The sequence below is a fragment of the Orcinus orca genome, chromosome 4 (assembly GCF_937001465.1).
Source record: "Orcinus orca chromosome 4, mOrcOrc1.1, whole genome shotgun sequence".
Classification (NCBI taxonomy): Eukaryota; Metazoa; Chordata; class Mammalia; order Artiodactyla; family Delphinidae; genus Orcinus; species Orcinus orca.
This window is the reverse complement of record NC_064562.1, coordinates 42,581,492-42,605,187: the sequence shown is the minus strand read 5'-3', so window position 1 is coordinate 42,605,187 and position 23,696 is coordinate 42,581,492. Positions and strand designations below refer to the sequence as shown.

General features: G+C 34.5%; 1 protein-coding gene across 19 annotated transcripts in view; it reads right to left on the bottom strand.

Moving 5' to 3' along the window:
• Positions 1–23,696, bottom strand: part of SEC31A (SEC31 homolog A, COPII coat complex component) — a 64,012-nt gene that overhangs the window by 26,088 nt on the left and 14,228 nt on the right. For 13 of the 19 annotated variants that reach the window (XM_033409993.2, XM_033409995.2, XM_033409997.2 and 10 more), the window contains exons 5-19: positions 23,303–23,398; positions 21,892–22,032; positions 20,380–20,522; positions 16,141–16,240; positions 13,648–13,809; positions 13,294–13,446; positions 10,864–11,100; positions 9,890–9,964; positions 8,422–8,460; positions 7,849–7,926; positions 4,910–4,985; positions 4,299–4,477; positions 2,966–3,092; positions 1,872–2,017; positions 441–614 (exon numbers count right to left, since the gene is read on the bottom strand). In XM_033409993.2, coding sequence (XP_033265884.1) covers positions 441–614; positions 1,872–2,017; positions 2,966–3,092; positions 4,299–4,477; positions 4,910–4,985; positions 7,849–7,926; positions 8,422–8,460; positions 9,890–9,964; positions 10,864–11,100; positions 13,294–13,446; positions 13,648–13,809; positions 16,141–16,240; positions 20,380–20,522; positions 21,892–22,032; positions 23,303–23,398 — 1,926 coding nt within the window. The remainder of the gene's footprint in view (positions 1–440; positions 615–1,871; positions 2,018–2,965; positions 3,093–4,298; positions 4,478–4,909; positions 4,986–7,848; positions 7,927–8,421; positions 8,461–9,889; positions 9,965–10,863; positions 11,101–13,293; positions 13,447–13,647; positions 13,810–16,140; positions 16,241–20,379; positions 20,523–21,891; positions 22,033–23,302; positions 23,399–23,696) is intronic. The other 6 variants (XM_033409998.2, XM_049709353.1, XM_049709354.1 and 3 more) reach the window with 1 other exon arrangement.

Sequence of the window (23,696 nt, the reverse complement as noted above, 5' to 3'; positions counted from 1 at the left end):
ATGCTGCACTATTGGGTTTAGATTTCCCTCTTCTGTGCTCCCACTACCTCTATCATTGTCCTTATCACTTTGGAATCCCATGTATACTTGTTATCATTTTGAGTTTGGAAACTCCCTCAGGGAAAGGATCTTGGCAATCCTATTCATCACTACATATTCAGTCACTTATTGAATTGAAACAAGTATCATGAAAAAGCCCAAGTTTTACTGCACACCAAATAAGGACACTAAATTAGGAATGTGATGTAGTTTTCTCTGCCTTGAATACTTGAATACACCTGAAATTACCCTTGAAGACGTGTCAATAATATTCACCTATTAGGTGAATATTGCTCCAAATCATTCCACCTACCAGTACATTTATGTTTCATACTGAGTGCTATCTACTGAACTCACCTTACTCACATATTCAAAGAAGAAAAATGGCCAGTTCTAATTACCTGGTTGGTGTTATCAGGAAGAAAAGCCAGGGCTGCAGCAATACTGCCCTGGGCTGCCAACAAATTGGCATACTGACTCATCTTCTCAGCCAAAAGAACTCCTACAGTATTAGTGTCCATGGCTTGGGTGAGTTGTACAGCTTTTCGCAGGATGACAACTTTCTCAATCAGATCCTAAATAAGAAAAAGAAAGGAGAGTGAAGGAGAAACAGACAATGATACCAAGATGTATACTGAGAGGAAGCAGGAAAAGAGAAGGAGTTACTAAGATTTCCAAAGCCTACCAAAAGTACGGTACCTATTATCACCAATATAAGAAGGTCTGCAAGAGCTGACCACCATCTAGGTAACTGAAAAAGCGAGGAGGAAGGTCTCCTACTCATGGTTAAGGAATAGGTTACCATCTTCTCCCAAACATCCTTAAATTGCCAGAGACTTGTCTCCTGAGCTAAAACAGGCAAATATCCAAAGTGAAAGTGACAGGCTGATGTCTGAAGGCAGAAACTGGGTTACCAGAATATATAAGAGGAAATATTATACTATTATACTATGTATACTATAAAAATAGTACTACTAAGCCTCCAAACAGGCTTAGCATTTCAACCCGAAGTTTCTCATAATGCTCTTCAATACCTATTCTTTCAACACTAGAGAGCTATGCTTCAGGTATAAAGTACAGAGTATCCCATCTGCCCTTCATAAGTACACCAATCCAGAAGTGTGAAAACAAGTGTGTTTTCTCTCAGAAGCACTTAGAAGGAAAAACCTTGATTCCTACAAGACTTTTGGTTTCAATAGTGATCTTTAAAGCAACAACCATACTGAGAAAATCTCTCTGCAGAGGCAAAAAGAAACATTCGACTGAAATTTCTTGAGACTGCTGACTAACTGCTTAGGAATAAAAAAATCTAAATATATAGTTACTCAGCGCCAGAGAATAGTCCCCACGTTTTTCACTTCCTCTCTTGCCCATGTATTAGTGCTGCACGGGATCCCATTTACCTCTTACTTTCATTTTCCCCGAACCATGAAGACTGCCCATTGGTACTGGGGACCCCTCCCATTCCTTACCTCACACCATTTCTTTGCCCAAGGCACACAGGATCACTGGAGGCAGAGGAAGGAGCAGGAGGAAAAGAGGTAAACTCTATGGCTGTTTTCATGCTCTTGCCACCTACTTCCCTCAGTAACTACCATATCACAACTTGCTTCTCACAAACAGTTGCATTCCCATTTTACCATCCCATCATCTCAAACTCTGCCTCTCCAAACATAGCAATAAATACACATAATTATCCAGCAAAAGAGATTCTAAAACATAATTAAGTAGGGTGAAAGCAATGAACTTCTGGAACAAATCAATCTCTAGAATATAAATAGGGTGAAAGACAGTACTAGAAAGGAAGCACCTTTTGTTTCAAAGATACTAACCTGAAGGGACAAAGGATTGCTTCCATCTTGAGCTTTAGTCCAACATGCAACTAGTTTCTCTACATTCCCTGCACAAATATAGCAGAGACATGCCTGAGTCTGCAGGAGGCTATCACCTTCACTTTCAAGCCTGGTTCCCAAAAGATCTATAGATCAAGAGGAAAACAAATAAGATTATATACAAGGCAATCTGTGTATGAGGTCATGAGCAGCCCAATAATATTTTCAGAGGTATGGATCAAACTTCATAACCAATGAGTAGCAGGCAGAAATAAAATCACTGTCATGTAAATGTTCAGTAAATATTTATTTGTTAAATGAGTGGAAAATGAGTGACAAATTTTATATAATAAACAATTTCACAAGATTCTATACCTAGCTGTAGAATGGGTTTATATTTATTATATTAGAAAAAAATTAAAAGTGGGAAAAATATTTGAACAGAAAAATCCTAATGAACATTTAACTGCATTTCATCATGTCTGGTGCTTTTGTAAGCAGTGGACTAAAATATGGCACATTTGGAATAAACATCAATGATAGCTAGACTACTCTAAATTATTTATGATAGAAAGTTAATATCTTGTAAGTTTTACATTCTCATAAAACTTTCAAGGTTGTTCATTTTTATACTAGCCGCCTAAAGCTTCTGTTCTTGTACATAATGAATATTATTCCTTAGTCATCAGTTCAGTCATGGCCTTTAATGGTAATTTCTACTCAAATGTTATTAATTTTATCAAGCTAACATTTATTAAGTGAGAGCTGATTATGTGCCATTTTACATATGAAAAGACTAAGACTTAGAAATTAATTTTTCCTACGTCATATAGCTAGTTAGTGGCAGAAGCAAGAGTCTCAGTTTGGTCTGTCTGAAACCAATATCATTAAATAATATTATTTTAAAAAATGACTAGTAGGTATGGAGAAGCAACGCAGTTAATAATAACTGAGAAAAGCATTCAAATGAGAGCTTCGTTTTCTTATCTGTTATTAGTAGGTTTACAAAAATTTCTAAATAAAATCTGCCATTAATTTTATTTACAATATACCACACCATATACATAATATAAATATAAAGCTCATTTTCTTACCACAAAGGGCAGAAAATTCATCTGGTTTAGCATAAGTCAATACTGCAGCTAAAGCCTCTCTCCAATTTTTAAGATCACAAGACTCGACAATCTCTTTCCAGTTCTTCATCACTACTGCAGTAATTAGCTTAGGAAAGGAAAACAAAAGGAGAATTAAAAGCTTTTGGTATATTGATAAAAATTAACTCTGGCTAATCAATCAATCTTTCAAAACTACTACTCACAGTATTTCATGAAAAATAAAGTAGCAGCAAAGCGAAGTATATCCTTAAACCAACTGACATAAAAGATATTTTCCTCAACAACAACAAAATCACACTAACATGTTTTATAAAATGCTGAGAAGGAGAACTATAGGGTGTTACCAAAACATTTAACAGGAGGACATGACTTTTAGTCTGATGGATCAGGAAAAGCTTTCTGAGCATATAGACATTTAAGATATGAAGTCAGAATTAATTTCATCGAGAAGGAAAAAACACTGTCGACCAATGGAACACTAAGGGCAAAGTCCTGGGAGAGAAAGGCACGTGGAGTGTGTAAGGAACTGAAAGGCAGCCAGTGTGGCTAAAAGATAACAGGGGAGGGAGTGACACAAGACAAGGCTGGGGACACCGACAGCAACCAAAGCTGCTGGGACTGAACACTGGGACAACTTTCATGGAAAGAAATTTAATATCAACAAGCAGGGGCTTAAAAATGTACAGACCCTCTGCACCAGAAATTCCATTCCTAGGACTACAGCCTCATTAAACAATTAGAAATTCACACAAATCTTCAGGCATAACAAGGATGTTTACTGCTATCTCAACTACATTAGGAAAATATTAGAAACTACCTAAACATCCCCAAATAAGAGAAATAATAAATCCCTACTATAGAATATTATAGAGCAATTTAAAAATTTTTGTAAGAATCTTTAAATGACACAGGAAAATGATTACAATGTAAGTGACAATATTTATACGTAAAACCACACACATATATACCTGTATAATTGATTGTTTTTAAAAATTCTACAAATACATAGAAAGAGATACAAAAGGATATGTACCAATCTGATGGAAGAATTAGGGGGTATTAAAATTATTATCTTTAACATTTTCTATGTTCTAACTTTTCTACAATAAAAATATTTCATTTAAAATATTATATATGTAAACAACAAAAACTGGGATAATCATGCCAAGCTATCAACAATAACTATTTCTGGGTCAAGGAATTATGGGTGGGTTTTTTTGTTCTTTACTGTTATCTGAATCTCAATTATCTATAAGAGTGCTTTGCTTTTATAAACAAATGCTGCTGTTTGTTTATTTTTAAAATAACATACCCTGGTAATTTTGCTTTGGGATTTTGCAAAGTACTTTTTCTGGGTTCGAGCCAAGAGTTCTTGTCCACCTGCTATGGCCAATATAATGGCATCAGCCATGCGGTTATCATGTAAACAAAGGTCAACAGCACTCTCAAAGTTACCCGTCAGCAAAGCCTGAGTAATTAAACCATCAATATCTGCAATAAAGAAATAACACATCCAAGTTAAAGTTTTTTGTTACAAGAAAAAAACACTACACCTATGAATTTTTACATACACACACAATGGAGAACACAATGCTGATTTCTGAATATTACTGGTGGATTAATTTCTAACACAAACTGTTGATATCTATGGAAATATACTGAGATACATATAAGTAAAATCAGGTAAAATAACATATTTTCCAGATTGCCTAAAATGTAATAATAAAGATCATTTACAGTTTCTATCACATAGGTTTCAGATCATACCATCATTTTTAAGGTAGTGATTACATGTACTAAATGATAACTGAGTTCTTTTCAACCCTCTACCACCTGTGGCAAAATGTTTCTAACTTAAACTCAGGGACTATTTGCTTTCAAATGGTTAAAAGAAATTAGAAATCAAAACCAACAGATTCTTACCCCCACTGATGGAGATGTTAAATGTTCCTCCAGCTGATGGTAGAAATTCAGATTCTTGTTTTTCCTCTTTAATGCGCTAAGGAGATGAAAAGGGCAGCAATTTAGCCAGATGAAACTGGAATAATTTACCAGCAAAACAAAATTTAAATATGATAATTCACTTACTGACTAGATGACATGCCAAGTTATCCCAGAAAATTTCTCAGATCCAAGTTTAAACTAAGAACTATGATTTCCTTAAGTATTAACTCTCATTATACAATTATAAATAAAATCCAAAGTCCTCAGAAATAACGTTAAACAAACTTAAGTGTACATATCCATATTGGGAGCTCAGAAGATACTGAAGCTGAAGAATTTTTGTTTTCTTAGATACCTCAACTAACAGCAGCTTGAAACACACAAAATGTTTTATTTATTTATTTTTAAATATTTATTTATTTATTTGGCTGCACCAGGTCTTAGTTGCGGCTCACAGGATCTTCATTACTGCGTTAGGGATCTTTAGTTGAGGCATGCGAACTCTTAGCTGCAGCATGCGGGATCTAGTTCCCTGACCAGAGATTGAACCCAGGCCCCCTGCATTGGGAGCACAAAGTCTTAGCCACTTCCCACTTGTGGGAAGTCCCACAAGATGTTTTAAATTATACTATATTTAGATCTTTTTTTCTTTTTTTACATTTTTCTAATTTAGATCTTAAAACAACCTTGTTTTAAGGTTTCAACACATCTAAAAATTCTGTCTAATAGGTATAGTTATAAGAGTCTTTCGGTTTTAACTGACTCAGTCGTGAAAAAAAGAAAACCACCTGGCGTCCTTATATAAATGCAATATAAACAGATTATTTATAAATATACTAAAATTCAATTAGAGATTTTGTGTTCTCTTAAATTAGTCACACCTGGAACAGCAGGTTGGTCTGGTAAAAATATATACAGTTCTGTTACAAATTTCTGAAACTACTTGTAAGACTGAGTAAAAATAAATTCAATATTTTCTTTCTTTAGAAGAAAAGAAATATAATGGAGGCATACTGCTGGAAAATACTTTAAATGCTTTCTCTTCTATGCATAAAAATTCAAAAGATGACAAAAAATAAAATGTGCAGAGATTATAGAGAAATTAAAAGAAAAAACACATCTGTCTTACATGAGATAAAATATCTATCTTCTGTGCTCGTGTTACCTATACATCTCAATGTTAGTGCCTAGAATTCAAAGTCAGGAGCATTTTTGAATTGGATAATTTTAGTGTAGAGCACAGTAGAGCATCATCTGTTAATAATGCTTAATTAGTTAATACTATTACAGGAGAATAACTATAACCTTAATTCTCTCCCCAACAAAAGAGAAACATTTTAGAATTTAAAAACTGAAATTAAAAAATTGTAAAACTGGGCTTCCTTGGTGGCGCAGTGGTTGAGAGTCTGCCTGCCGATGCAGGGGACACGGGTTCGTGCCCCGGTCCGGGAAGGTCCCACATGCTGCGGAGCGGCTGGACCCGTGAGCCATGGTCACTGAGCCCACACGTCCGGAGCCTGTGCTCCGCAACAGGAGAGGCCACAACAGTGAGAGTCCCACGTACCACCAAAAAAAAAAAAAAAAAAAAAAAAAAAAAATTGTAAAACTTGTTATTCATACTGAGGAATAAATCAGATACTGATCTGATTATATTCACTAACAAACTTATCAAAAAAATCTTTCAACAATTTTTCAAATTTGCTTTCAAAGAGCAACTAATAAACTTTTATATATGGACTTCTGAAATATACATAAAGTGAAAAAATGCACAACTTATTATGTGCTGGTTATCTTTAGTGTGTAAGCTACTATGTTTTATTTTACATAATAATAGCATCATCAAGATAAAGGGGAAGATATTACCACCTTAAACAACATTTTTTCAAATATTCTGAAAGCACACATTGATGACTACTGTTTTGTTAAATATATATTTACCTATTAATTCACGAGTGTATTTACAAATGGCCCTCTCTTTGATAATACATAGTTAGTCCAGTTGTATATAAATGAAAGTATGTTTCTTTAATGTATCCTACAATTCTATGTATTCCCAAAATTAGTTCAAATTTTCAGCAAGATTTTACCCATATCCTGTATTCCTGAGTTAAATAAATGTTAGATGATCCACTTCTAAGGAAAGTATTTTTTAATAATCATCTTGTAATAGTCTGTTTACTGAGGAATTATAACTTAGTAAAAGGTTGTAAGAAACTTTATATAATCAGAATATCCCCATATCACAAAGAACAATGAAAAAGTCAAATATGAGATGAGAAACAAGAACTTGTTGATTAATTTTCTAAGATGAAATATAATTAGAAAGCAAGAAAAGTAAATTATAGAATTATATATTAGTGGCTTAAAAAAACTCAGAAAATTAAAAGGAAAAAAATTAATGATACAACTCTGTTTTCAAGGACTCTTTTTACCTAGTTATAAAAATTGTCACTACAACTCAGGATGCATTTATAGTGAATCAGGATGATCAGATTATTTAGTGAAATATTCTTTACTTGGACTCAAAGTTCAAGATTAATTCAGAAGCTTATGCCACTGATAGTTGTAAATATTAATGTGTCAAGAAAAAACATTACCTTTACATGCAATGCTATGTGGATTTCTGAATAAAGTATCTTTTCAATTTGACATCTTGATATGCATCTGACCAAACTAAGTCAATCTCACATCAGCTGTTAATTTTAAACCATATAATCCAGAAGCTAGGTCAGAGAACTAAAAATTTTAGAGATGATACTTCTATCAAATTAGTCAACAGACTTCTACCTTAAACATCTCTAAGAAAACTCCAGCTTTATTTTGGAACAAGTAGTCAAGAAAATTTTCCATATTTCAATGTGAGATGAACAAATATCACATATTTTCCCAATGTACTTAAAAATGAGAAAAATAAGTACCTCTCCCAAGAGCTGCTCTTCAGCAGCAGGGCTCTCCTCCCCATCACTCTGTGCTACTTGGTCAGAGTCTTTAAGAGCCTTTGGTACACAAAACAATGACAGAGGAAAGTGAAGAATGTAGCATTAAAAGGTTATTAGTGAACAAGGAAGACAAAAGACCCAACCAACAACATTCAGAGCTAGTTTAATCATAAGAAGCAACACTAAGTAAATTTATTTGAGGAACAACATTAGAGGAAAAGCAGGGAGCCATTACTGCTAAGACCTAACACTTCTTTCCTGCCAAACGTCCCTCAGCAACAAAGAGCTTAACGTTAAGTATCTGAGCAGTCACTGATTTCATTTTACCTCTGTTGTGAAATTCAAACATAGGAATTTCTACTAGCTATAACTAGCTCTACTAGCTATAACTTATACTATATTAAAGAGAATTATTCATGTATTAAAATGCCTACAATAAGCATTTGTTTTTAAACTGTAAAGCAATAAAACAAATTTCCTAAATTATATTTTCTTCTTTATGACCTAAACCAAAATTTTAGAAGGTAGCTATTTTTAAAGGCCTTCTCTTACCACATCAGGTCCATCCACTTTGTTCAAGGCCGAAGCAATCTGAAATAAAGACAACAACTCAGCTACCAAATGGAATTCTATTTCAAGGCATATAGCAAATGTTCACCTCTTACTCCATTGTCATTGGCAAAAATCCAAAATTCAGATCAGGGGTAGCATGTTTAAGAAAAGAATAAAATTTTTGCAGAACTGATTCTCAATGGTGCTAGTTTCAGTTACATGGATCTATTTTATTGCTCACACGTCATCTTACTCTGCTATTCAAATTGTAAAACTAACCTCAAAACAAGCATGTTTTCTTCTACTTTGTTTTAAATAAAATAACTATAATTTAAAAAAATATTTCTTCAGAGACTTACTATGGAAAGAACTGTTACTAGACGTATTTTGACAATCAAATTTTATTTCCTCATTTTTTGCTAACAGGTTTGCAGTAAAACTTTCATATTAATCTCTTGCAAACCAAGTTATAGCATCAAGAAGTTTAGACTAATAATAAAGTTAAATATAAAAAATCTAAAGGAGTGAGGAAAGACACATGACCAGTAAGCAGCGGAGCTGTGATGTGAGCTCAGGTCTATCTGACATTAAAGGGGACTAATCTTCAATGTGCTCAGCACTGACTGCCCAGAGTGCACAGTATCCAACCTGTTCCGCATATGCGGTAACTCTGCAATGCTATAGAAGACTTCAGTCATTTTCAAAGAATGACAAAGGGTTAATACAAATTATACAAAGAATTCTAAATATATCCTTCAAGGTTTCCAAAGTCAGAGTGTTTTAACTGCTGTTTATGTCAACATTGTGGAATAATTATTAAGCCGCTCTGAGAAGAAAACTATAAAACTGGAATATGACCTCCTTTTTAAAAAAGTAATCTTTTTTTTTTACATTAAAATGTTAAGCAAATCACTTGGGCTTTTTGTTTATTCAGGTTTAGTAGAATAAAACACCCTTGTTCCAAAATATTTACTAGTTACTTGTGAGCTGGACCAACTTAATAAACAGTTTGGGAATTGTGGGCTGAAGGCATAAACAGCGGGGGTGCAAAACAGTACCCTCTTTTTCATCACTTAAGCTGTAGTGAATGCAGGGTGATCTCTTAAGTTTCCCCCTCTCTTTCCTCCAGGGCCGCTGGCTACACCTCCTCTTAAAAAACTAAATGTCATTCCAGTGTTTGAGGTTCACAGCCTCTTTTCTTTCAAGGCCCAATTCTCCCTGACACAGCTCTTTAAATCGAGTTTGAATTAAAGGTGGTTCTAGCAGCTTCTAAATTCAGGTACAATGAGGAGTTTCACCTTTAACAACGTGTATGAAAAACTTTGGCAACCAAGCATAAATTCTTATTAAATGTTTATTGAATGATTTGAAACAATCTGTGTTGAACTTTTTAAAAAATAAAAACACCTATGCTACATAAATATTTTATTTGTGTAAGCACAGCCTTTAAACTTTTCCAAAAGTTTACCTTCTTTCCTAGGTCTTCTTTTCTATATCCTAGAAGTTCAAGGTATTTTCCACGAGAATCATCCTCAAAGTTTACCTTTAAAAAAAGACATATTCTTGAAACAAAGAATTGCATTTAAAGGCCTAATTTTTAATTAACTGCTCAAATTCCAAGCAGAATTATTAAAATTACCTGAAGTTTACTATATCAACCAAAAGGTTGTTTATAAGAGAATCCAAAGAAGTTTTTCTATAGAAGTTATTTTTTAAAATAGTAAGCCTACTAGTAATTAATTACCCAGTTTGAATAAAACTTACTTTTAAACTAATTTTTGTAAAAACAAAGTCATGTCCAAAGGTTACATGAGTGCAAAACTCACATTATGTGAAACATGTGATGTCCTAAAACTCTTTCTTAAAACTAATACTTAATCACAAAATATAAAAATAAATTTAACCTGATTGCATTCAAGATTTTTTTCCTTTGGAAAACAGAATTGAGAAATAGATATTCCCATGGAGACAAAATGACAAACCGGAAAATTCTATTTATTATTCTACTGTCGTAAATGCAACTCAGTAAAAGGAATGAGAAATGCCTCCAACCTCTCTCCCCTATACCTATTCCCTCTTTCCCCATTTTCCTTAATTAGACCTACTACAAAAATTAAATACTGTGTTTTTATTATACTAAGCTCTATGTTCTAATTTTAAAATAGGTCTGTTGAATGTTATGTCTCTCTCACTTAAAAATAGTTATTATATTATTTTTTACTTATTAAAAAAGTATTTCATATTAGGCTTTTCACAGCAGAGAAGGAAGAACTCTTGACATAAAGTGTTAGGTCATGTACTCTCCATATGGTTTAATTTCATCAGGAGATCCCCAAATCACATTCTCTCGATTGTTTCTTCAACAGGAAGACAGATTTAGAATATGATGGAAATAGCTGAATTTGCAGATAATGAAATAAAATTGCTTAACACCAACTTTACCTTCAAAAAGGACCACACATTTTTCTCAAACTCAGTCTGAGAAGCATCAATCTTCTTCTGACAATAACTGACAAATCCTTGTGACTGCACGACCTGCTGAAGTTGGGCTGACCGGCTAAGGAATTCCTCTTCTGTTACGACCTGACTGATGCGCACGTGGTGCTGCTGCAGCTGCTGCTCAGCTCCCTGCTGAGGCTGTGTTCTGACACTCGCAAAGGTAACCAGTTTGCCTCCAAACTAGAATAGAACAAGTAAACAAAATCAGTTCCAACGACAAGGATGTGGCCCTCAAACGTACTGACAGTAAACCGGCTAAAGGAAAAGAACTCTGGCTCTGGATGCAATTGGTGATACACTCCCCTACTCCAGCCTTCAATTATTTTTCCTCTTCACACCACCCACCTTCTACGTAAGAGGTCCCAGTTGCTGTGCCCCACAATTTCTCACCTACTTGCTTTTACTAACTTCCACATACTAAATGCTACTCCTCTTCAAAGCCTGGGCAAATGTCACCTCTGCCATCCCAGACACCCTCAGTATATTATATATATATATTTTGTGTGTGTGTGTGTGTGTGTGTGTGTGTGTGTGTGTGTGTGTGTATTTTGTGTGTGTGTGTGTGTGTGTGTGTGTGTGTGTTACGCGGGCCTCTCGCTGTTGTGGCCTCTCCCGTTGCGGGGCACAGGCTCCGGACGCGCAGGCTCAGCGGCCATGGCTCACGGGCCCAGCCGCTCCGCGGCATGTGGGATCTTCCCGGACCGGGGCACGAACGCGTGTCCCCTGCATCGGCAGGCAGACTCTCAACCACTGCGCCACCAGGGAAGCCCTATCTCTCTCTTTTGATTCAACTATTAGCTGTACGTATTTGCCTTTCTACTCTAGGCTCCACGTTTTAAAAGGTGGTGGATTACGCTGCTACAAAATATGCCATTTGACCTAAGGATTATTTTGAGCTGAAGAATACTGAAAAACAACAGGAGCAAGAAAGGCACCCTGACCTCCTCTTTTCTTTCTGAAAGCAGGAGATGAAACTCACATGTGAGAGCTGCTCTCCCTACACCAGGAGGAAAGATACATCCTTATCACCAGATATGGGAGTCCAGGATGGGAGAACTCTATACAGACAGACCTTGTTAAATAAAAATTATCTCCATCAGTCTCTACATATTTTAGTTACTGTTCCACAACTGCCATTCTTTGTTCAACCTAGCATATAAGCACTTAGGTTTTGCCACTCATTGGGGTCTTCATTTCTCTATGGGGGGGCTCCCAGGTACATGTTTGCTGTCATTCTCCTATTAAGCAGGCTCAGAACTCTTCCTTTGGCCTCTCAAATTCATTCCTCAGGTCTAGGTATTGATCTCTTCTGAAATCTCTTGATTTCTTTCTTTTACATTGCTATTTTTCTGCCTAATTCTTTTTGCACTGAACTGCTCTATGACTGCACATCTACTCTTGTCTTTCCCCCTTCCAAACCATACTACATACTCTCATCTTCCTAAATAATAGACCTTTGATTACGTCACTTTGGGATTTAATTAATCTCTCATCCCTCTTGTCTGGTCTTCTCCACTATCTGCTCTCCTGCCTTTGAATCTTTGCTTTTATCACTTTCCACTTTACTTACTGAATCCTAACCATCCATCTAGTTAGTTCCTTCCTTCCCTAAGTAATTAAAACACTTATTATAAAATTATGTATGGACAAGGTTTAAAAGAAAAATCAAACTGTACAGAAAAGCCTCCCTGTCCCCCAATATAAGCTACTTGAGGACAGAGACTCTATCTAGTTCACAGGTATGTTTCCAGTGCCTAAAGTGGTACCTGACAAACAGAGGATGTTCACTATATATTTATCTTTGGAATGAAAAGCGCATGTCCACTCACTAATACTGAAGTATTATAAAGACAACAAATAACACTCTTTTCTTCCCCACGTGAGTCTGGAACCCAGTACGAGAGATGGAGAATCAAAATATCAGCTTTAGTGCTGTCTTAAGTGCTGCTAGGTTAGAGGCTATAGTTTAGATGTCCAACCATAGTGGACCTTGTAACAATTAGAATGTAGACCCTCTCAAAAAGAAAAGAAGGAATGAAGGAAGGAGAGATAGAGAAGGAAGACAAGTTTAATAAAGTGGGGTAGGGAGAATAGTGCAAAGGTTGCACAACAAGGTGAATGTACTCAATACTGCTGAACTGTAAGTTTTAAAATGGTTAAAATTGTAAATTTTGTTATGTATATTTTATTACAATTTAAAAGAAAAAAGAAAAAAAGGGAGTAGGTTTCACTTTTCCCGAGAAACCTTTCTGAGTGATGAAAACTCACAAACATATCTCAAACTCAGCCCTCCTCCATCTGAGTGATCCTATAATAATAACACTTTACTGTAAGTCCTTTGTGTTTATGGACCATAAAAGCAAATCCACCTACTGAAAAGGAAGCCCCAACAGGTCTTCGGACCCACTTGGGTGGCTTCTTCAGAGGCAACACTATACGATGCTGAGCAGTCTGCTGAGGAATTTGTAACGGGGGAAGGGGCTGTCCTGTGCCAAACGGATCAAGATTCCCAAAAGACGATGAAAGCTAAAAAATAAAATAAAGTGAGATTTTTGAAACTTATGCAAGACTATATTACATGTTTTCAAGTCATATCCAAGAAATTTTTTTATCACAATTATCCAATTAATTGGTATCATTGATCAGTAAAGTTATTTTCAAAATAATTACACAGTAAGATGATTTTTTTCAGGTGTTATAATAAAAAACCTTAACACTTCTTATTACCTTGTCAACTTGTTTCTGCCTTAAACCATCTGCACTCCCTCCCATGATAGAATAAACACTGATACGCCCATCAAAGGAAGCAGCTGATAAGACAGCAGGATTTCTGGGACACCACTGAATATCAAAGCACCACTGTGTGTTGGTGGGAAGTTCATATAACACCTAGACCGCAAAAAAAAAAAAAAGTCAGAAAAAAGTATAGCCACTTTATAGCCAAAACAGCTGAATTAATATGATCAACAAATACAACTTTATTAAACATTTACTTTTACAAAGTATCCAGCCAGGAAAAACAACAATTGTAAAAATTTCTTTAAAGTACAAGAAAAGTTCATTATGATAAAAAAAAAAAGAAATGCTGCTCAAAATTTTGACCAGATTTGGAATAAGTACGTCTTAAAAAATGAGGTTTTCCTGTTTTTACTGAAATGGTACTAGAGGATGCACCCGAAAGACCAGAATACTCTATTAGGGTCAACTTGCTGAACTCTAAAAGATCAGTGGGGTCCTAGCCAACCGACTTTGCCTGCCAAGATCCACGAACCACATTTAGATTATTTGAAGATCAAATTTCAAAAAAAATTCTTGAGAAGGAAAAATTCACCGAGAAGTTTGGCTTCTTGTCAAGTGAGAAAACATGTACACATCATTCTTATTACTGCAGAATCAAAGGAGAATTTGGCATTACCAGTTTTCTTTAGAAGGAAAAGAATATAGAAAAACTATTAAAAATGGCTGATATAAATAAATAATGTAATAATTGTTTACTAACTTTACAATGTAATAATGTAATAATTGTTGCTAACTCAGTGTGATGGTAACTGATGCTCTTAGGAGCACAGGTTTTATGGCTTTAAGAAATGAATCAAATTTACTTAACTTTGGCTTCCTTGACATTTAAAATAATGTTTTATTTTATAAGAAAACAAAATAAAGTGAAAAGGCATTTAGCCTGCTCCTCTTTGATGCTTAAACTGATTTATAAGACTATTAGCTTCTTGATATCTGAATCACTTGTCTATTCCTAATTTGCATTTGAATAAAAATCTATTATAATTTTTAGTTGCAGCATGCACTAAAAGTTTATTCCTTCAAAGTACAAGCACACACAACTAAGTATATGCAAAAAATCATTTTATCAAATTACATAGTTGAAAAAGAACAGTAATTTCCATGAATTTTGAACTCACTTGGGAAAGCACAGTGTAAAATGAAACACTTTCATTATTTGGTCTACAAATCTTATGAAGCAAAAATTATTATTTTTTCTCTTGTCTCCTCTAACATTAATGTTTCTATATTCTTACAGACATCACTGCAACTGAAAACTTTAAACCACAAATCAAATAACAAAAGTGCTTGCTTTAATTTTAATGTTACAAATTAAAACCTATCGAACAGGGCTTCCCTGGTGGCGCAGTGATTAAGAATCTGCCTGCCAATGCAGAAGACACGGGTTCCAGCCCTGGTCCGGGAAGATCCCACATAGCGCGGAGCAACTAAGCCCGTGCACCACAACTACTGAGCCTGCGGTCTAGAGCCCGCGAGCCACAACTCCTGAGCCCGCGTGCCTAGAGCCTGTGCTCCGCAACAAGAGAAGCCACAGCAATGAGAAGCCCGCACACCGCATCGAAGAGTAGCCCCGCTCGCCACAATTAGAGAAAAGCCTGGTACAGCAACAAAGACCCAATGCAGCCAAAAATAAATAAATACATAAATTAATTAATTAAAAACAAAAAAAATACCCATCAAAGATACTTATTTTTACTAGCATACCATCAGGGCAACTAGGAAGGCACTTGCAATAAAAGTTTAAAAGCTGTAATTAGAATCTGTGGTGCCTTGCCCACTAGTGAAAGAGAGGGAAACCATTCAACCATTAAGAAGAAGAAAAATATTAGGTAAAAGAGATTTTTAGCCCACAACCCAAAGCAAATGAAATTATATTTATATAATATTTATATTTAATAAGGTAAAATTCCCCATCTAAGTTTCCATGCGTAGAACATATGACAAATATTTTATTATAAAGTATTATATTCTTGCTGTAGAGTTCAGAAGAGAGATTAAAAACCTGCATCCACTGATTTCCAAAAATCAAAGAGGATCTTCAGGAAAGGTAAAGCAAGAAAAAGACCCAAACCTTGAACACTCCTACTTTGAGGACACTTATTTCCAGAAAACACATTAAATAAATCAAACCAAGTATTTCTGAGTCTAGTTAAACACCTTTGATTGGAAATGGCAGGCGGGGGGTGATTACTAGGTTCAAAGACACTATTTCAATGATTGATATCCCCAGATGAAACAGCTGAGCTTAGATAATGCTCATAATAAAATCTCTGCTAGAGTTACATTTCACATACACCTCCGTCTACTTTCACGTTCTTAATTTTAATCATGTACTAAAGAATTCATATGGAAATTTTCTTATTCAACCAGAGATAAAATATTATAATAGCTGTAAGTTTGAGAAACATTTCCTCCCCATACCTCTCCTGTGTTTGGGTTGGAACAGAGAATCTTAGCATCTTTTCCACAGCTCAGCAACAATTCAGGATCCGCCATGCTCCAAGCAATTGCCAAAATCCCCCTATAAGAAACACAAATGAAGAAATTTTTAATCTTGAGAAAACCAAATTATTTTTCTCTAGGTTTTGGAGACACACACTGCTAAGAGAAGTATAATTTCATATAATCTTTCTGGAAAGCAACTTAGCAATGTGTATGCTCTTTGATCATTACAAAGATACTCAATACAGTATGCAGTGTATGACAGCAAAAAATGAAAACAAATGCCCAATAACACGGACAGCGTAATAATAAATTGCAGATCATCTTTTAAGGAGAAAATATGTAGTTAAAAATTATGCTGTAACCTACTAGAGAATGGATTTGAGGATATGGGGAGGGGGAAGGGTAAGCTGTGACAAAGTGAGAGAGTGGCATGGACATATATACACTACCAAACGTAAAATAGATAGCTAGTGGGAAGCAGCTGCATAGCACAGGGACATCAGCTCCGTGGTTTGTGACCACCTAGAGGGGTGGGATAGGGACGGTGGGAGGGAGGGAGATGCAAGAGGGAAGAGATATGGGAACATATGTATATGTATAACTGATTCACTTTGTTATAAAGCAGAACCTAACACACCATTGTAAAGCAATTATACTCCAATAAAGATGTTAAAAAAATTATGCTGTAGAAATCTGTTTCTTATTATTATACACTGTTCACCAATGAAAAAAGGTTAACTCTGTACATAAATTTGTATAAAACATATAATTACATTAAATACTTGCATAAATGGGGTTATGTATATATAAGGATATGTACAATAAAAGTTTTACCTATGGATGGGTAGGAAATCTATTTCATGTTTTCTACTCTTTGTTTACTAACTTTCTACTTTTCGTTACTGGAGTAGTTCTATTACATGAGTTTTTTTTTAACTAAAAGGAAACATTTTAAATTTGCCTCACAAAGAAATATTACAGATCTAAATACTAAAGATTTGATTTTATAATTCTTTTTTTGTTTTAATATCCTTTGGATTTTTTATACTAAGTATAAACAGAGTAGTATTTTTGGTAGATATTTTGAAAATTCAGATTAGCATCCCCTGTAAAAATAAAAAAACCCCTCTATCCCACCATCCAGAAAAAAGTGCTATATAATAGTTTGTTTTTTCTACATTCATGCCTCTGCTGTTTAGAGATGAAAGAAGGAAAGTTAACATTACCAGACCATGAAGAAAAATACTAGAAACTACAATTTAAATACTGGATACTAGAAAATAGTAGAAATACAGCTAGTAGATAACAGGGACTAGAAAAACACTAGAAACTAGAATTACGTTTGTGTATTTCTTAAAACAAAAACATACAAATTAATAATCTTAAATTTTCCTGAAAACATTACAGTAATTCTAAGATACAGTTTTTCAATTTCCAAAATACAGATAAATTTTATCATCAAAGTATATATTGTTTTTATTTTCCCCAAAAGTTGTTTTTAATTTGATATTTCTTACAATCTAAGTCCTCTCAGAATCAGGAAAATACGCTATAGGAAAAGGACCCAAATTATTTAAGAATGCCTTTTGTTTCCAACGTTTTATTTTATTATTTTTTTTCAACATTTTATTTTTTAAGCATTAAAATCTTTGTAAAAATTATAAGGATAGTGTGATATACACCCTTATACTCCTCACCTAGATTCACTGATTTGGCCACATTTACTTTATGTCTTTCTCTTTCTCTCTCTCTATATATTAACCATTTGAGAGTTAAATGCAGCTATTATGACATGTCACTTCTACACTTATCTCTGGGGATAAGAACATTCTCCTATATAATCACAATACAATTACATACTGAAAATATTTATCATTTATATGCAATACTTTAGAGTCCATATTCAACTTTCCCCAATTGTAGCAATAATGAACTTTTATTGTCTCCGCTCTTTAGAATCTAATCATGCATGTCAAAAATTTCAAGGTATGTCAAGAATGCCTTTTAAAGAAATAAATATCATATTTAATATCACATGTTAAGGAACATTTAGGTTCTTACTAAGTATTAAAATCACTGAATTGTAGAACTGGAAGGGACCTTAAAGATCATATTATAATCATAATATACTCCAACTCTTGCATTTACTAGAGGGAGAAAATTGAGAACTAGTGAGGTTGATTTGCTCCTGGCACCCTGTATGGTATTCTATCTTGCTAAATTATGACCACTCCTAAAATTGGCAGCAGAATGTAATGTTAAGACCATAGATACTAGGATCAGTATGTATGGGTTGGAAGTCAGCACTTGACTAGTTTTGAGACCTAAGCCAAGCTTATTAGCCTTGCCAAGCTTCAATTTCCAATGTGTAAAATGGGATAATAGTATTTACACCATAGGTTTGTTATGAGCCTAAATCAAGCTAACATTTGCAAGTTTGGGATTAACATATACACACTGCTATATTTAAAACAGATTCCCAACAAGGACCTACTGTATAGCACAGGGAACTCTGCTCAATACTCTGTAATAAAAGGGCAGGGATTTTTGTCTGTTATATTACTGAATCCTAGCACAGTGCTTGGTACAGAGTACGTGTTCAATAAGCAAGTGTTGAATGAATAAATAAAACCTTACCCGGTGTGAGAAAAATATTAAAACACCTCAGAATCATCCTTTCTTTACAAAGAGCTTATTGAAGCATAATATCTAAACAGGATTACATTCTGACCACTCTTTTCTCCTTTATAAGAAGCTCAAGGAGAGGTCACAAACCTTAAGACTTCTCAAAGTGTGTAATTCCACTATGGGGTGGGGGCGGGGGTGGGGGTGGGGGGGTGGGGCGTGAAGGGATTTAAAATTTTAGTTTACATATCCCCAAACAGGAAAGAAGAAAAAAGCCCAAAGTACTTAGAAAGTACTATAACATTAAAAGGGATTTGTTTCTCATTTAAAAACATTGAACAAATGTGCATGAACTCCCCGGGTACCTGAATATTAATGATAGGAAATGTGCGTAATTACAAACTAAATTTTTTTTTTTTTTTGGCCACGCCGCGAGGATTGCAGGATCTTAGTTCTCCAACCAGGGATGGAACCCGTGTCCCCTGCAGTGAAAGCACAGACCCCTAACCACTGGACCAGCAGCGAGTTCCCACAAACTAAATTTAATGTTACTAAAACTAACACAAGGCAATTCTCATACCTTTTTTAGAGCATCCACACATTTATTAAAATTAAAGACAGAATGAACCACCTAATTTCTCAAAAATGTTTGCTTTTTAAATTAAGATAAACACTCAGGGAAGAGATATGGGAACATATGTATATGTATAACTGATTCACTTTGTTATAAAGCAGAAACTAACACACCATTGTAAAGCAATTATACTCCAATAAAGATGTTAAAAAAAAAAAGATAAACACTCAGAAATAAAACAAACTTTTCAATTGTTGCTTGACATTTAATGTTACGGAAGACTCTTGATAAGTATGATGAACCAAATAAAGATCAAACTGTATAAGGTCATGAGTTGTCCCAAAATGTTGTGATATACTAGAATTTTGATCTATTAACTGTTATTTGAAATAAGTAGTGGAAAATCCATTAACACATTTTCATGTTTTTGTGATATGATTTGATTACCATTTTTTGGTATAGAATATCAGATGACTATTGCTTAAAATAAAAATAAACCATTTACATTGACTTTTACAAGACAGAGACAAAGTAGATTCCCTAATTTAAAAAAATTATCTGGGACTTCCCTGGTGGTGCAGTGGTTAAGAATCCACCTGCCAATGCAGGGGACACAGGTTCAAGCCCTGGTCCGGGAAGATCCCACATGCCACGGAACAAGTAAGCCCGTGCATCACAACTGCTGAGTCTGTGCTCTAGAGCCCGCGAGCCACAACTACTGAGCCTGTGTGCCACAACTACTGAGCCTGTGTGCCACAACTACTGAAGCCCGCGCACCTAGAGCCTGTGCTCCACAACAAGAGAAGTCACCGCAATGAGAAGCCCGTGCACTGCAATGAAGAGTAGCCCCTGCTCACCACAACTAGAGAGAAAGCCCGTGCACAGCAAAGAAGACCCAACCAAAAATAACTAACTATATAAGTAAATAAAAAAAATTATCTGATAATTCAAAGTAGTAAGTAAATACATTTTTTAAAATACACAAATTAAGTGTTTTTGTAAGAGCAGCAAGATACCTGGCATGGTTTTCCAGGACACGGAGTGGAGAGGAGGCAAAGCGAAGATCCCACATCTGGATCACTGGTAACCTGTCATCCTCAGAGGCAAGGACCATCTGAGTAGCAACATCAGGATGCCACGCCAACCCAGAGCAATGCATCTGTACATAGTTAAGGCTCACATTTTTATCAGTCATACTATTTTATTTATTTATTTATTTTTAGTCATACTATTTTATGAAAAGCCAAAATGAACATGAGGAATATGCTTTTGTTAAAGCAAACAGTACCAAACATCAGCTCAGGCTTATTAAAAAAAAGAATTCTTATTTATTTAATCATTATTTTAATCTATTTCTATTTATTTAAAATTTCAGTTTATTAAAAAGCTCCATACAGCTATTAAATTCTATTAAACAATCTTAAACAGTAGTATTAAACATAAAAAGTTTAAAGGTTTTCAATTAAGCCAACCCTTTGATACATAAAATCATTCTGGGCCAGAATAATTCTATACCAAAAATGAGATCTCCTGTCAAAATTGTAACTAGGGGAAAAGTTTTATATAAATTTAAAATTTAATACTTTCAGAAAAATTAAAAGAGATAAGATTTAAATGACAAAAAAATTCATATCTTTCCTCTATTTCACCATAAAAATCAAGATAAAGTGTCTAAAGCAACAACTACTATTTCAATTTTCACATGGGATAAATTAACATTATTATTGAGAACTACCTGGAAGTTCAGATCCTATTAAGTATTCCAAAAGATGACTGAAATGTTTATTGTATACTTTATTCCACTGAAACTTGTTTTAAAATTTTTGACTCACTGACAAATAATACCCTGAAGAAACATTCTTGTAAAATTTTTTTTTTGTTGTTATTATTGTTGTTTTTAAGTTATATATGTATTCTCTGATTTAGGCAAACTCGTTTTTTTTTTAAATGTCCAACTAAACAATGTAATTAAAAACAAATTAACAAGACAAGGCCTAAACTGTGTCTAAATTACTTTATAGCACATGATGACATAATATTAATGTATCTATAAAGCTGAAAATGTAATGTGTTATACAACAGCATATACTGTGTTAAGTGGGAGAACATCAGCTCACTTTAGCAGTGCCTAATCAGAAAAGATGAAGCCAGGAGTCTGGAAACTACAGCTTCATAGTCATAAAATTACTAGCAGGGAAAATTTTTACATTCTTGAGAAAGCTAAAGATGAATTAAAAAGTTGCTATAATGCTTTGTAACAGCTAGCAAAGCAAAACAACCAGTATATCACGGAATAACCCCCTTGATTAACCAATCTTTTTCTTCATCATTAATATATCCAGTGTGGTTTAGTAGGAATTTTATTATTTTCCCCAAAGGAAGAAACCTCTCATTCCAACATGATTGGTCCATAAAAAGACAGGATTTGACTTTATAGAAATTTGATTTGTTGCCTACTCTGACAAACTATATAGGAATAGCTACAGCAGGAATAAAACATGTTTGTCACAAATCAATCACAAACTTACCCTGTTACTATGATCACTGACTTTGATGATGGGTTCATTTTTTCTAAGATCCCACACAGTGGCCCGGCCACTGGGATTGGCTGATGCCAAAATATGCTGAACTTGTCTGTTCCATGCAATGCAGCTGATATCTTCTGGAGGCTATAAGGAATAAACTACTAAAAGCCATTTCTCAATAATAATCAAATTTAACTACAAAATCTAATTCTTTTTAAAAACTGGATTACTTAAAAATCGGATCTATTCATTCCAAAAATTTATTTTTATATTTTTAAGTTCTCAACATCATGCAATAGAGTTTAAGGCTCAGGTATATGCCAATTCAAGTATTTTACCTTGTTTATCACCAGGCATTTATTAAGCTCCTGTTACAAACCAAGCACTGTTTCTTTACTTTGCAACTGCTCCAAGGTAGATAACAGACCACAAAGTAGATGCTGGTCAATATGACAGACATCTAAGCAGAGCAAAAGTTACAATCTAGACCTAGAAAACTATCTTTAATAAATGGTAGGCCACACACTATTATTATGCTACCTTTCAGATCGCCAAAATGTTAGGGCCCGTTATAATGGCCACTCATATTGAGTAGTCCATACCAGGGGTCCCCAACCCCCGGACCGGTACCAGTCTACGGCCTGCTAGGAACCAGGCCACACAGCAGGAGGTGAGCGGCGGGTGAATGAGCGAAGCTTCCTCTGATCTGTATCTACAGCTGCTCCCCATTGCTCACATTACTGCCTGAGCTCCACCTCCTGTCAGTATTATGGTGAGTTGTGTAATTATTTCATTATATATTACAATGTAATAATAACAGAAATAAAATGCACAATAAATATAAGGCACTTGAATCATCCCAAAACCACCCCCCCACCCCAGTCCGTGGAAAAACTGTCTTCTGTGAAACCAGTCCCTGGTGCCAAAAAGGTTGGGGACCACTGGTCTATACAACATAAAGAAACTCAAGGAGGCAGGGGGAGGACTGTTCTTTCTCAACTTATTAGAATTACATAAGAAACAGGTTGAGTGTTTTTTTTAAAAATAAGTTTCCTCTCTAGTCTATGATTTTTATTATAAGGTTGGATATTGTTAAGATACCATATTATATAAAATACTAAACTATATAAAATATTATACCTAAGAAAATTATTAAAGACTTGTCTATTTTATTTACTACCATAAGTCTAGTATATCAAACAGTGTCTGGCACATGGTAAGTGCTAAATAAATATTTACTATTGAAGGATTCACTGATACTCTAAAGAAACATATTTATTAATACTTTACTATGTTGAAGGAAAATCAGTGACATTTAAAAACTGATTTTAAACAAATATATTCTGTGTGAAAAAAACAAAGTGTAGAAAAACTGATTTTGGTTCTTTTGATTACGTTGAAATCAATGTAATACCTGCGTTTTGGCTCCTGGTGTCATTGGAGTTGCAAAATTGTTTAAATCCCAAATGTAGATTTCAGATTCATTAGCACCAGAGGCCACCAGATTAGTCTGTAATAAGAAACAATTAACAACTAAATAGCACTTACAAATAATTAAGAGAACTCAGAATAATCCAATTCAGGGCTGGAAAGACCTGTTTTAAGGCATATAATTTTTCTAATTAAAAAAGCAAAATGCATGAATTCCTAAAAACTATGCATAACAATCTGAAATATATATAGTTTTTTAAAGAAACATTATAAAATTCTATTAAACTAAAAAGACAATACATCTACTGACATTTTAATATAAGACATTAAAAAGTAATTGCATGGATAAATTCTTAATTATGCAACTATATGGGCAT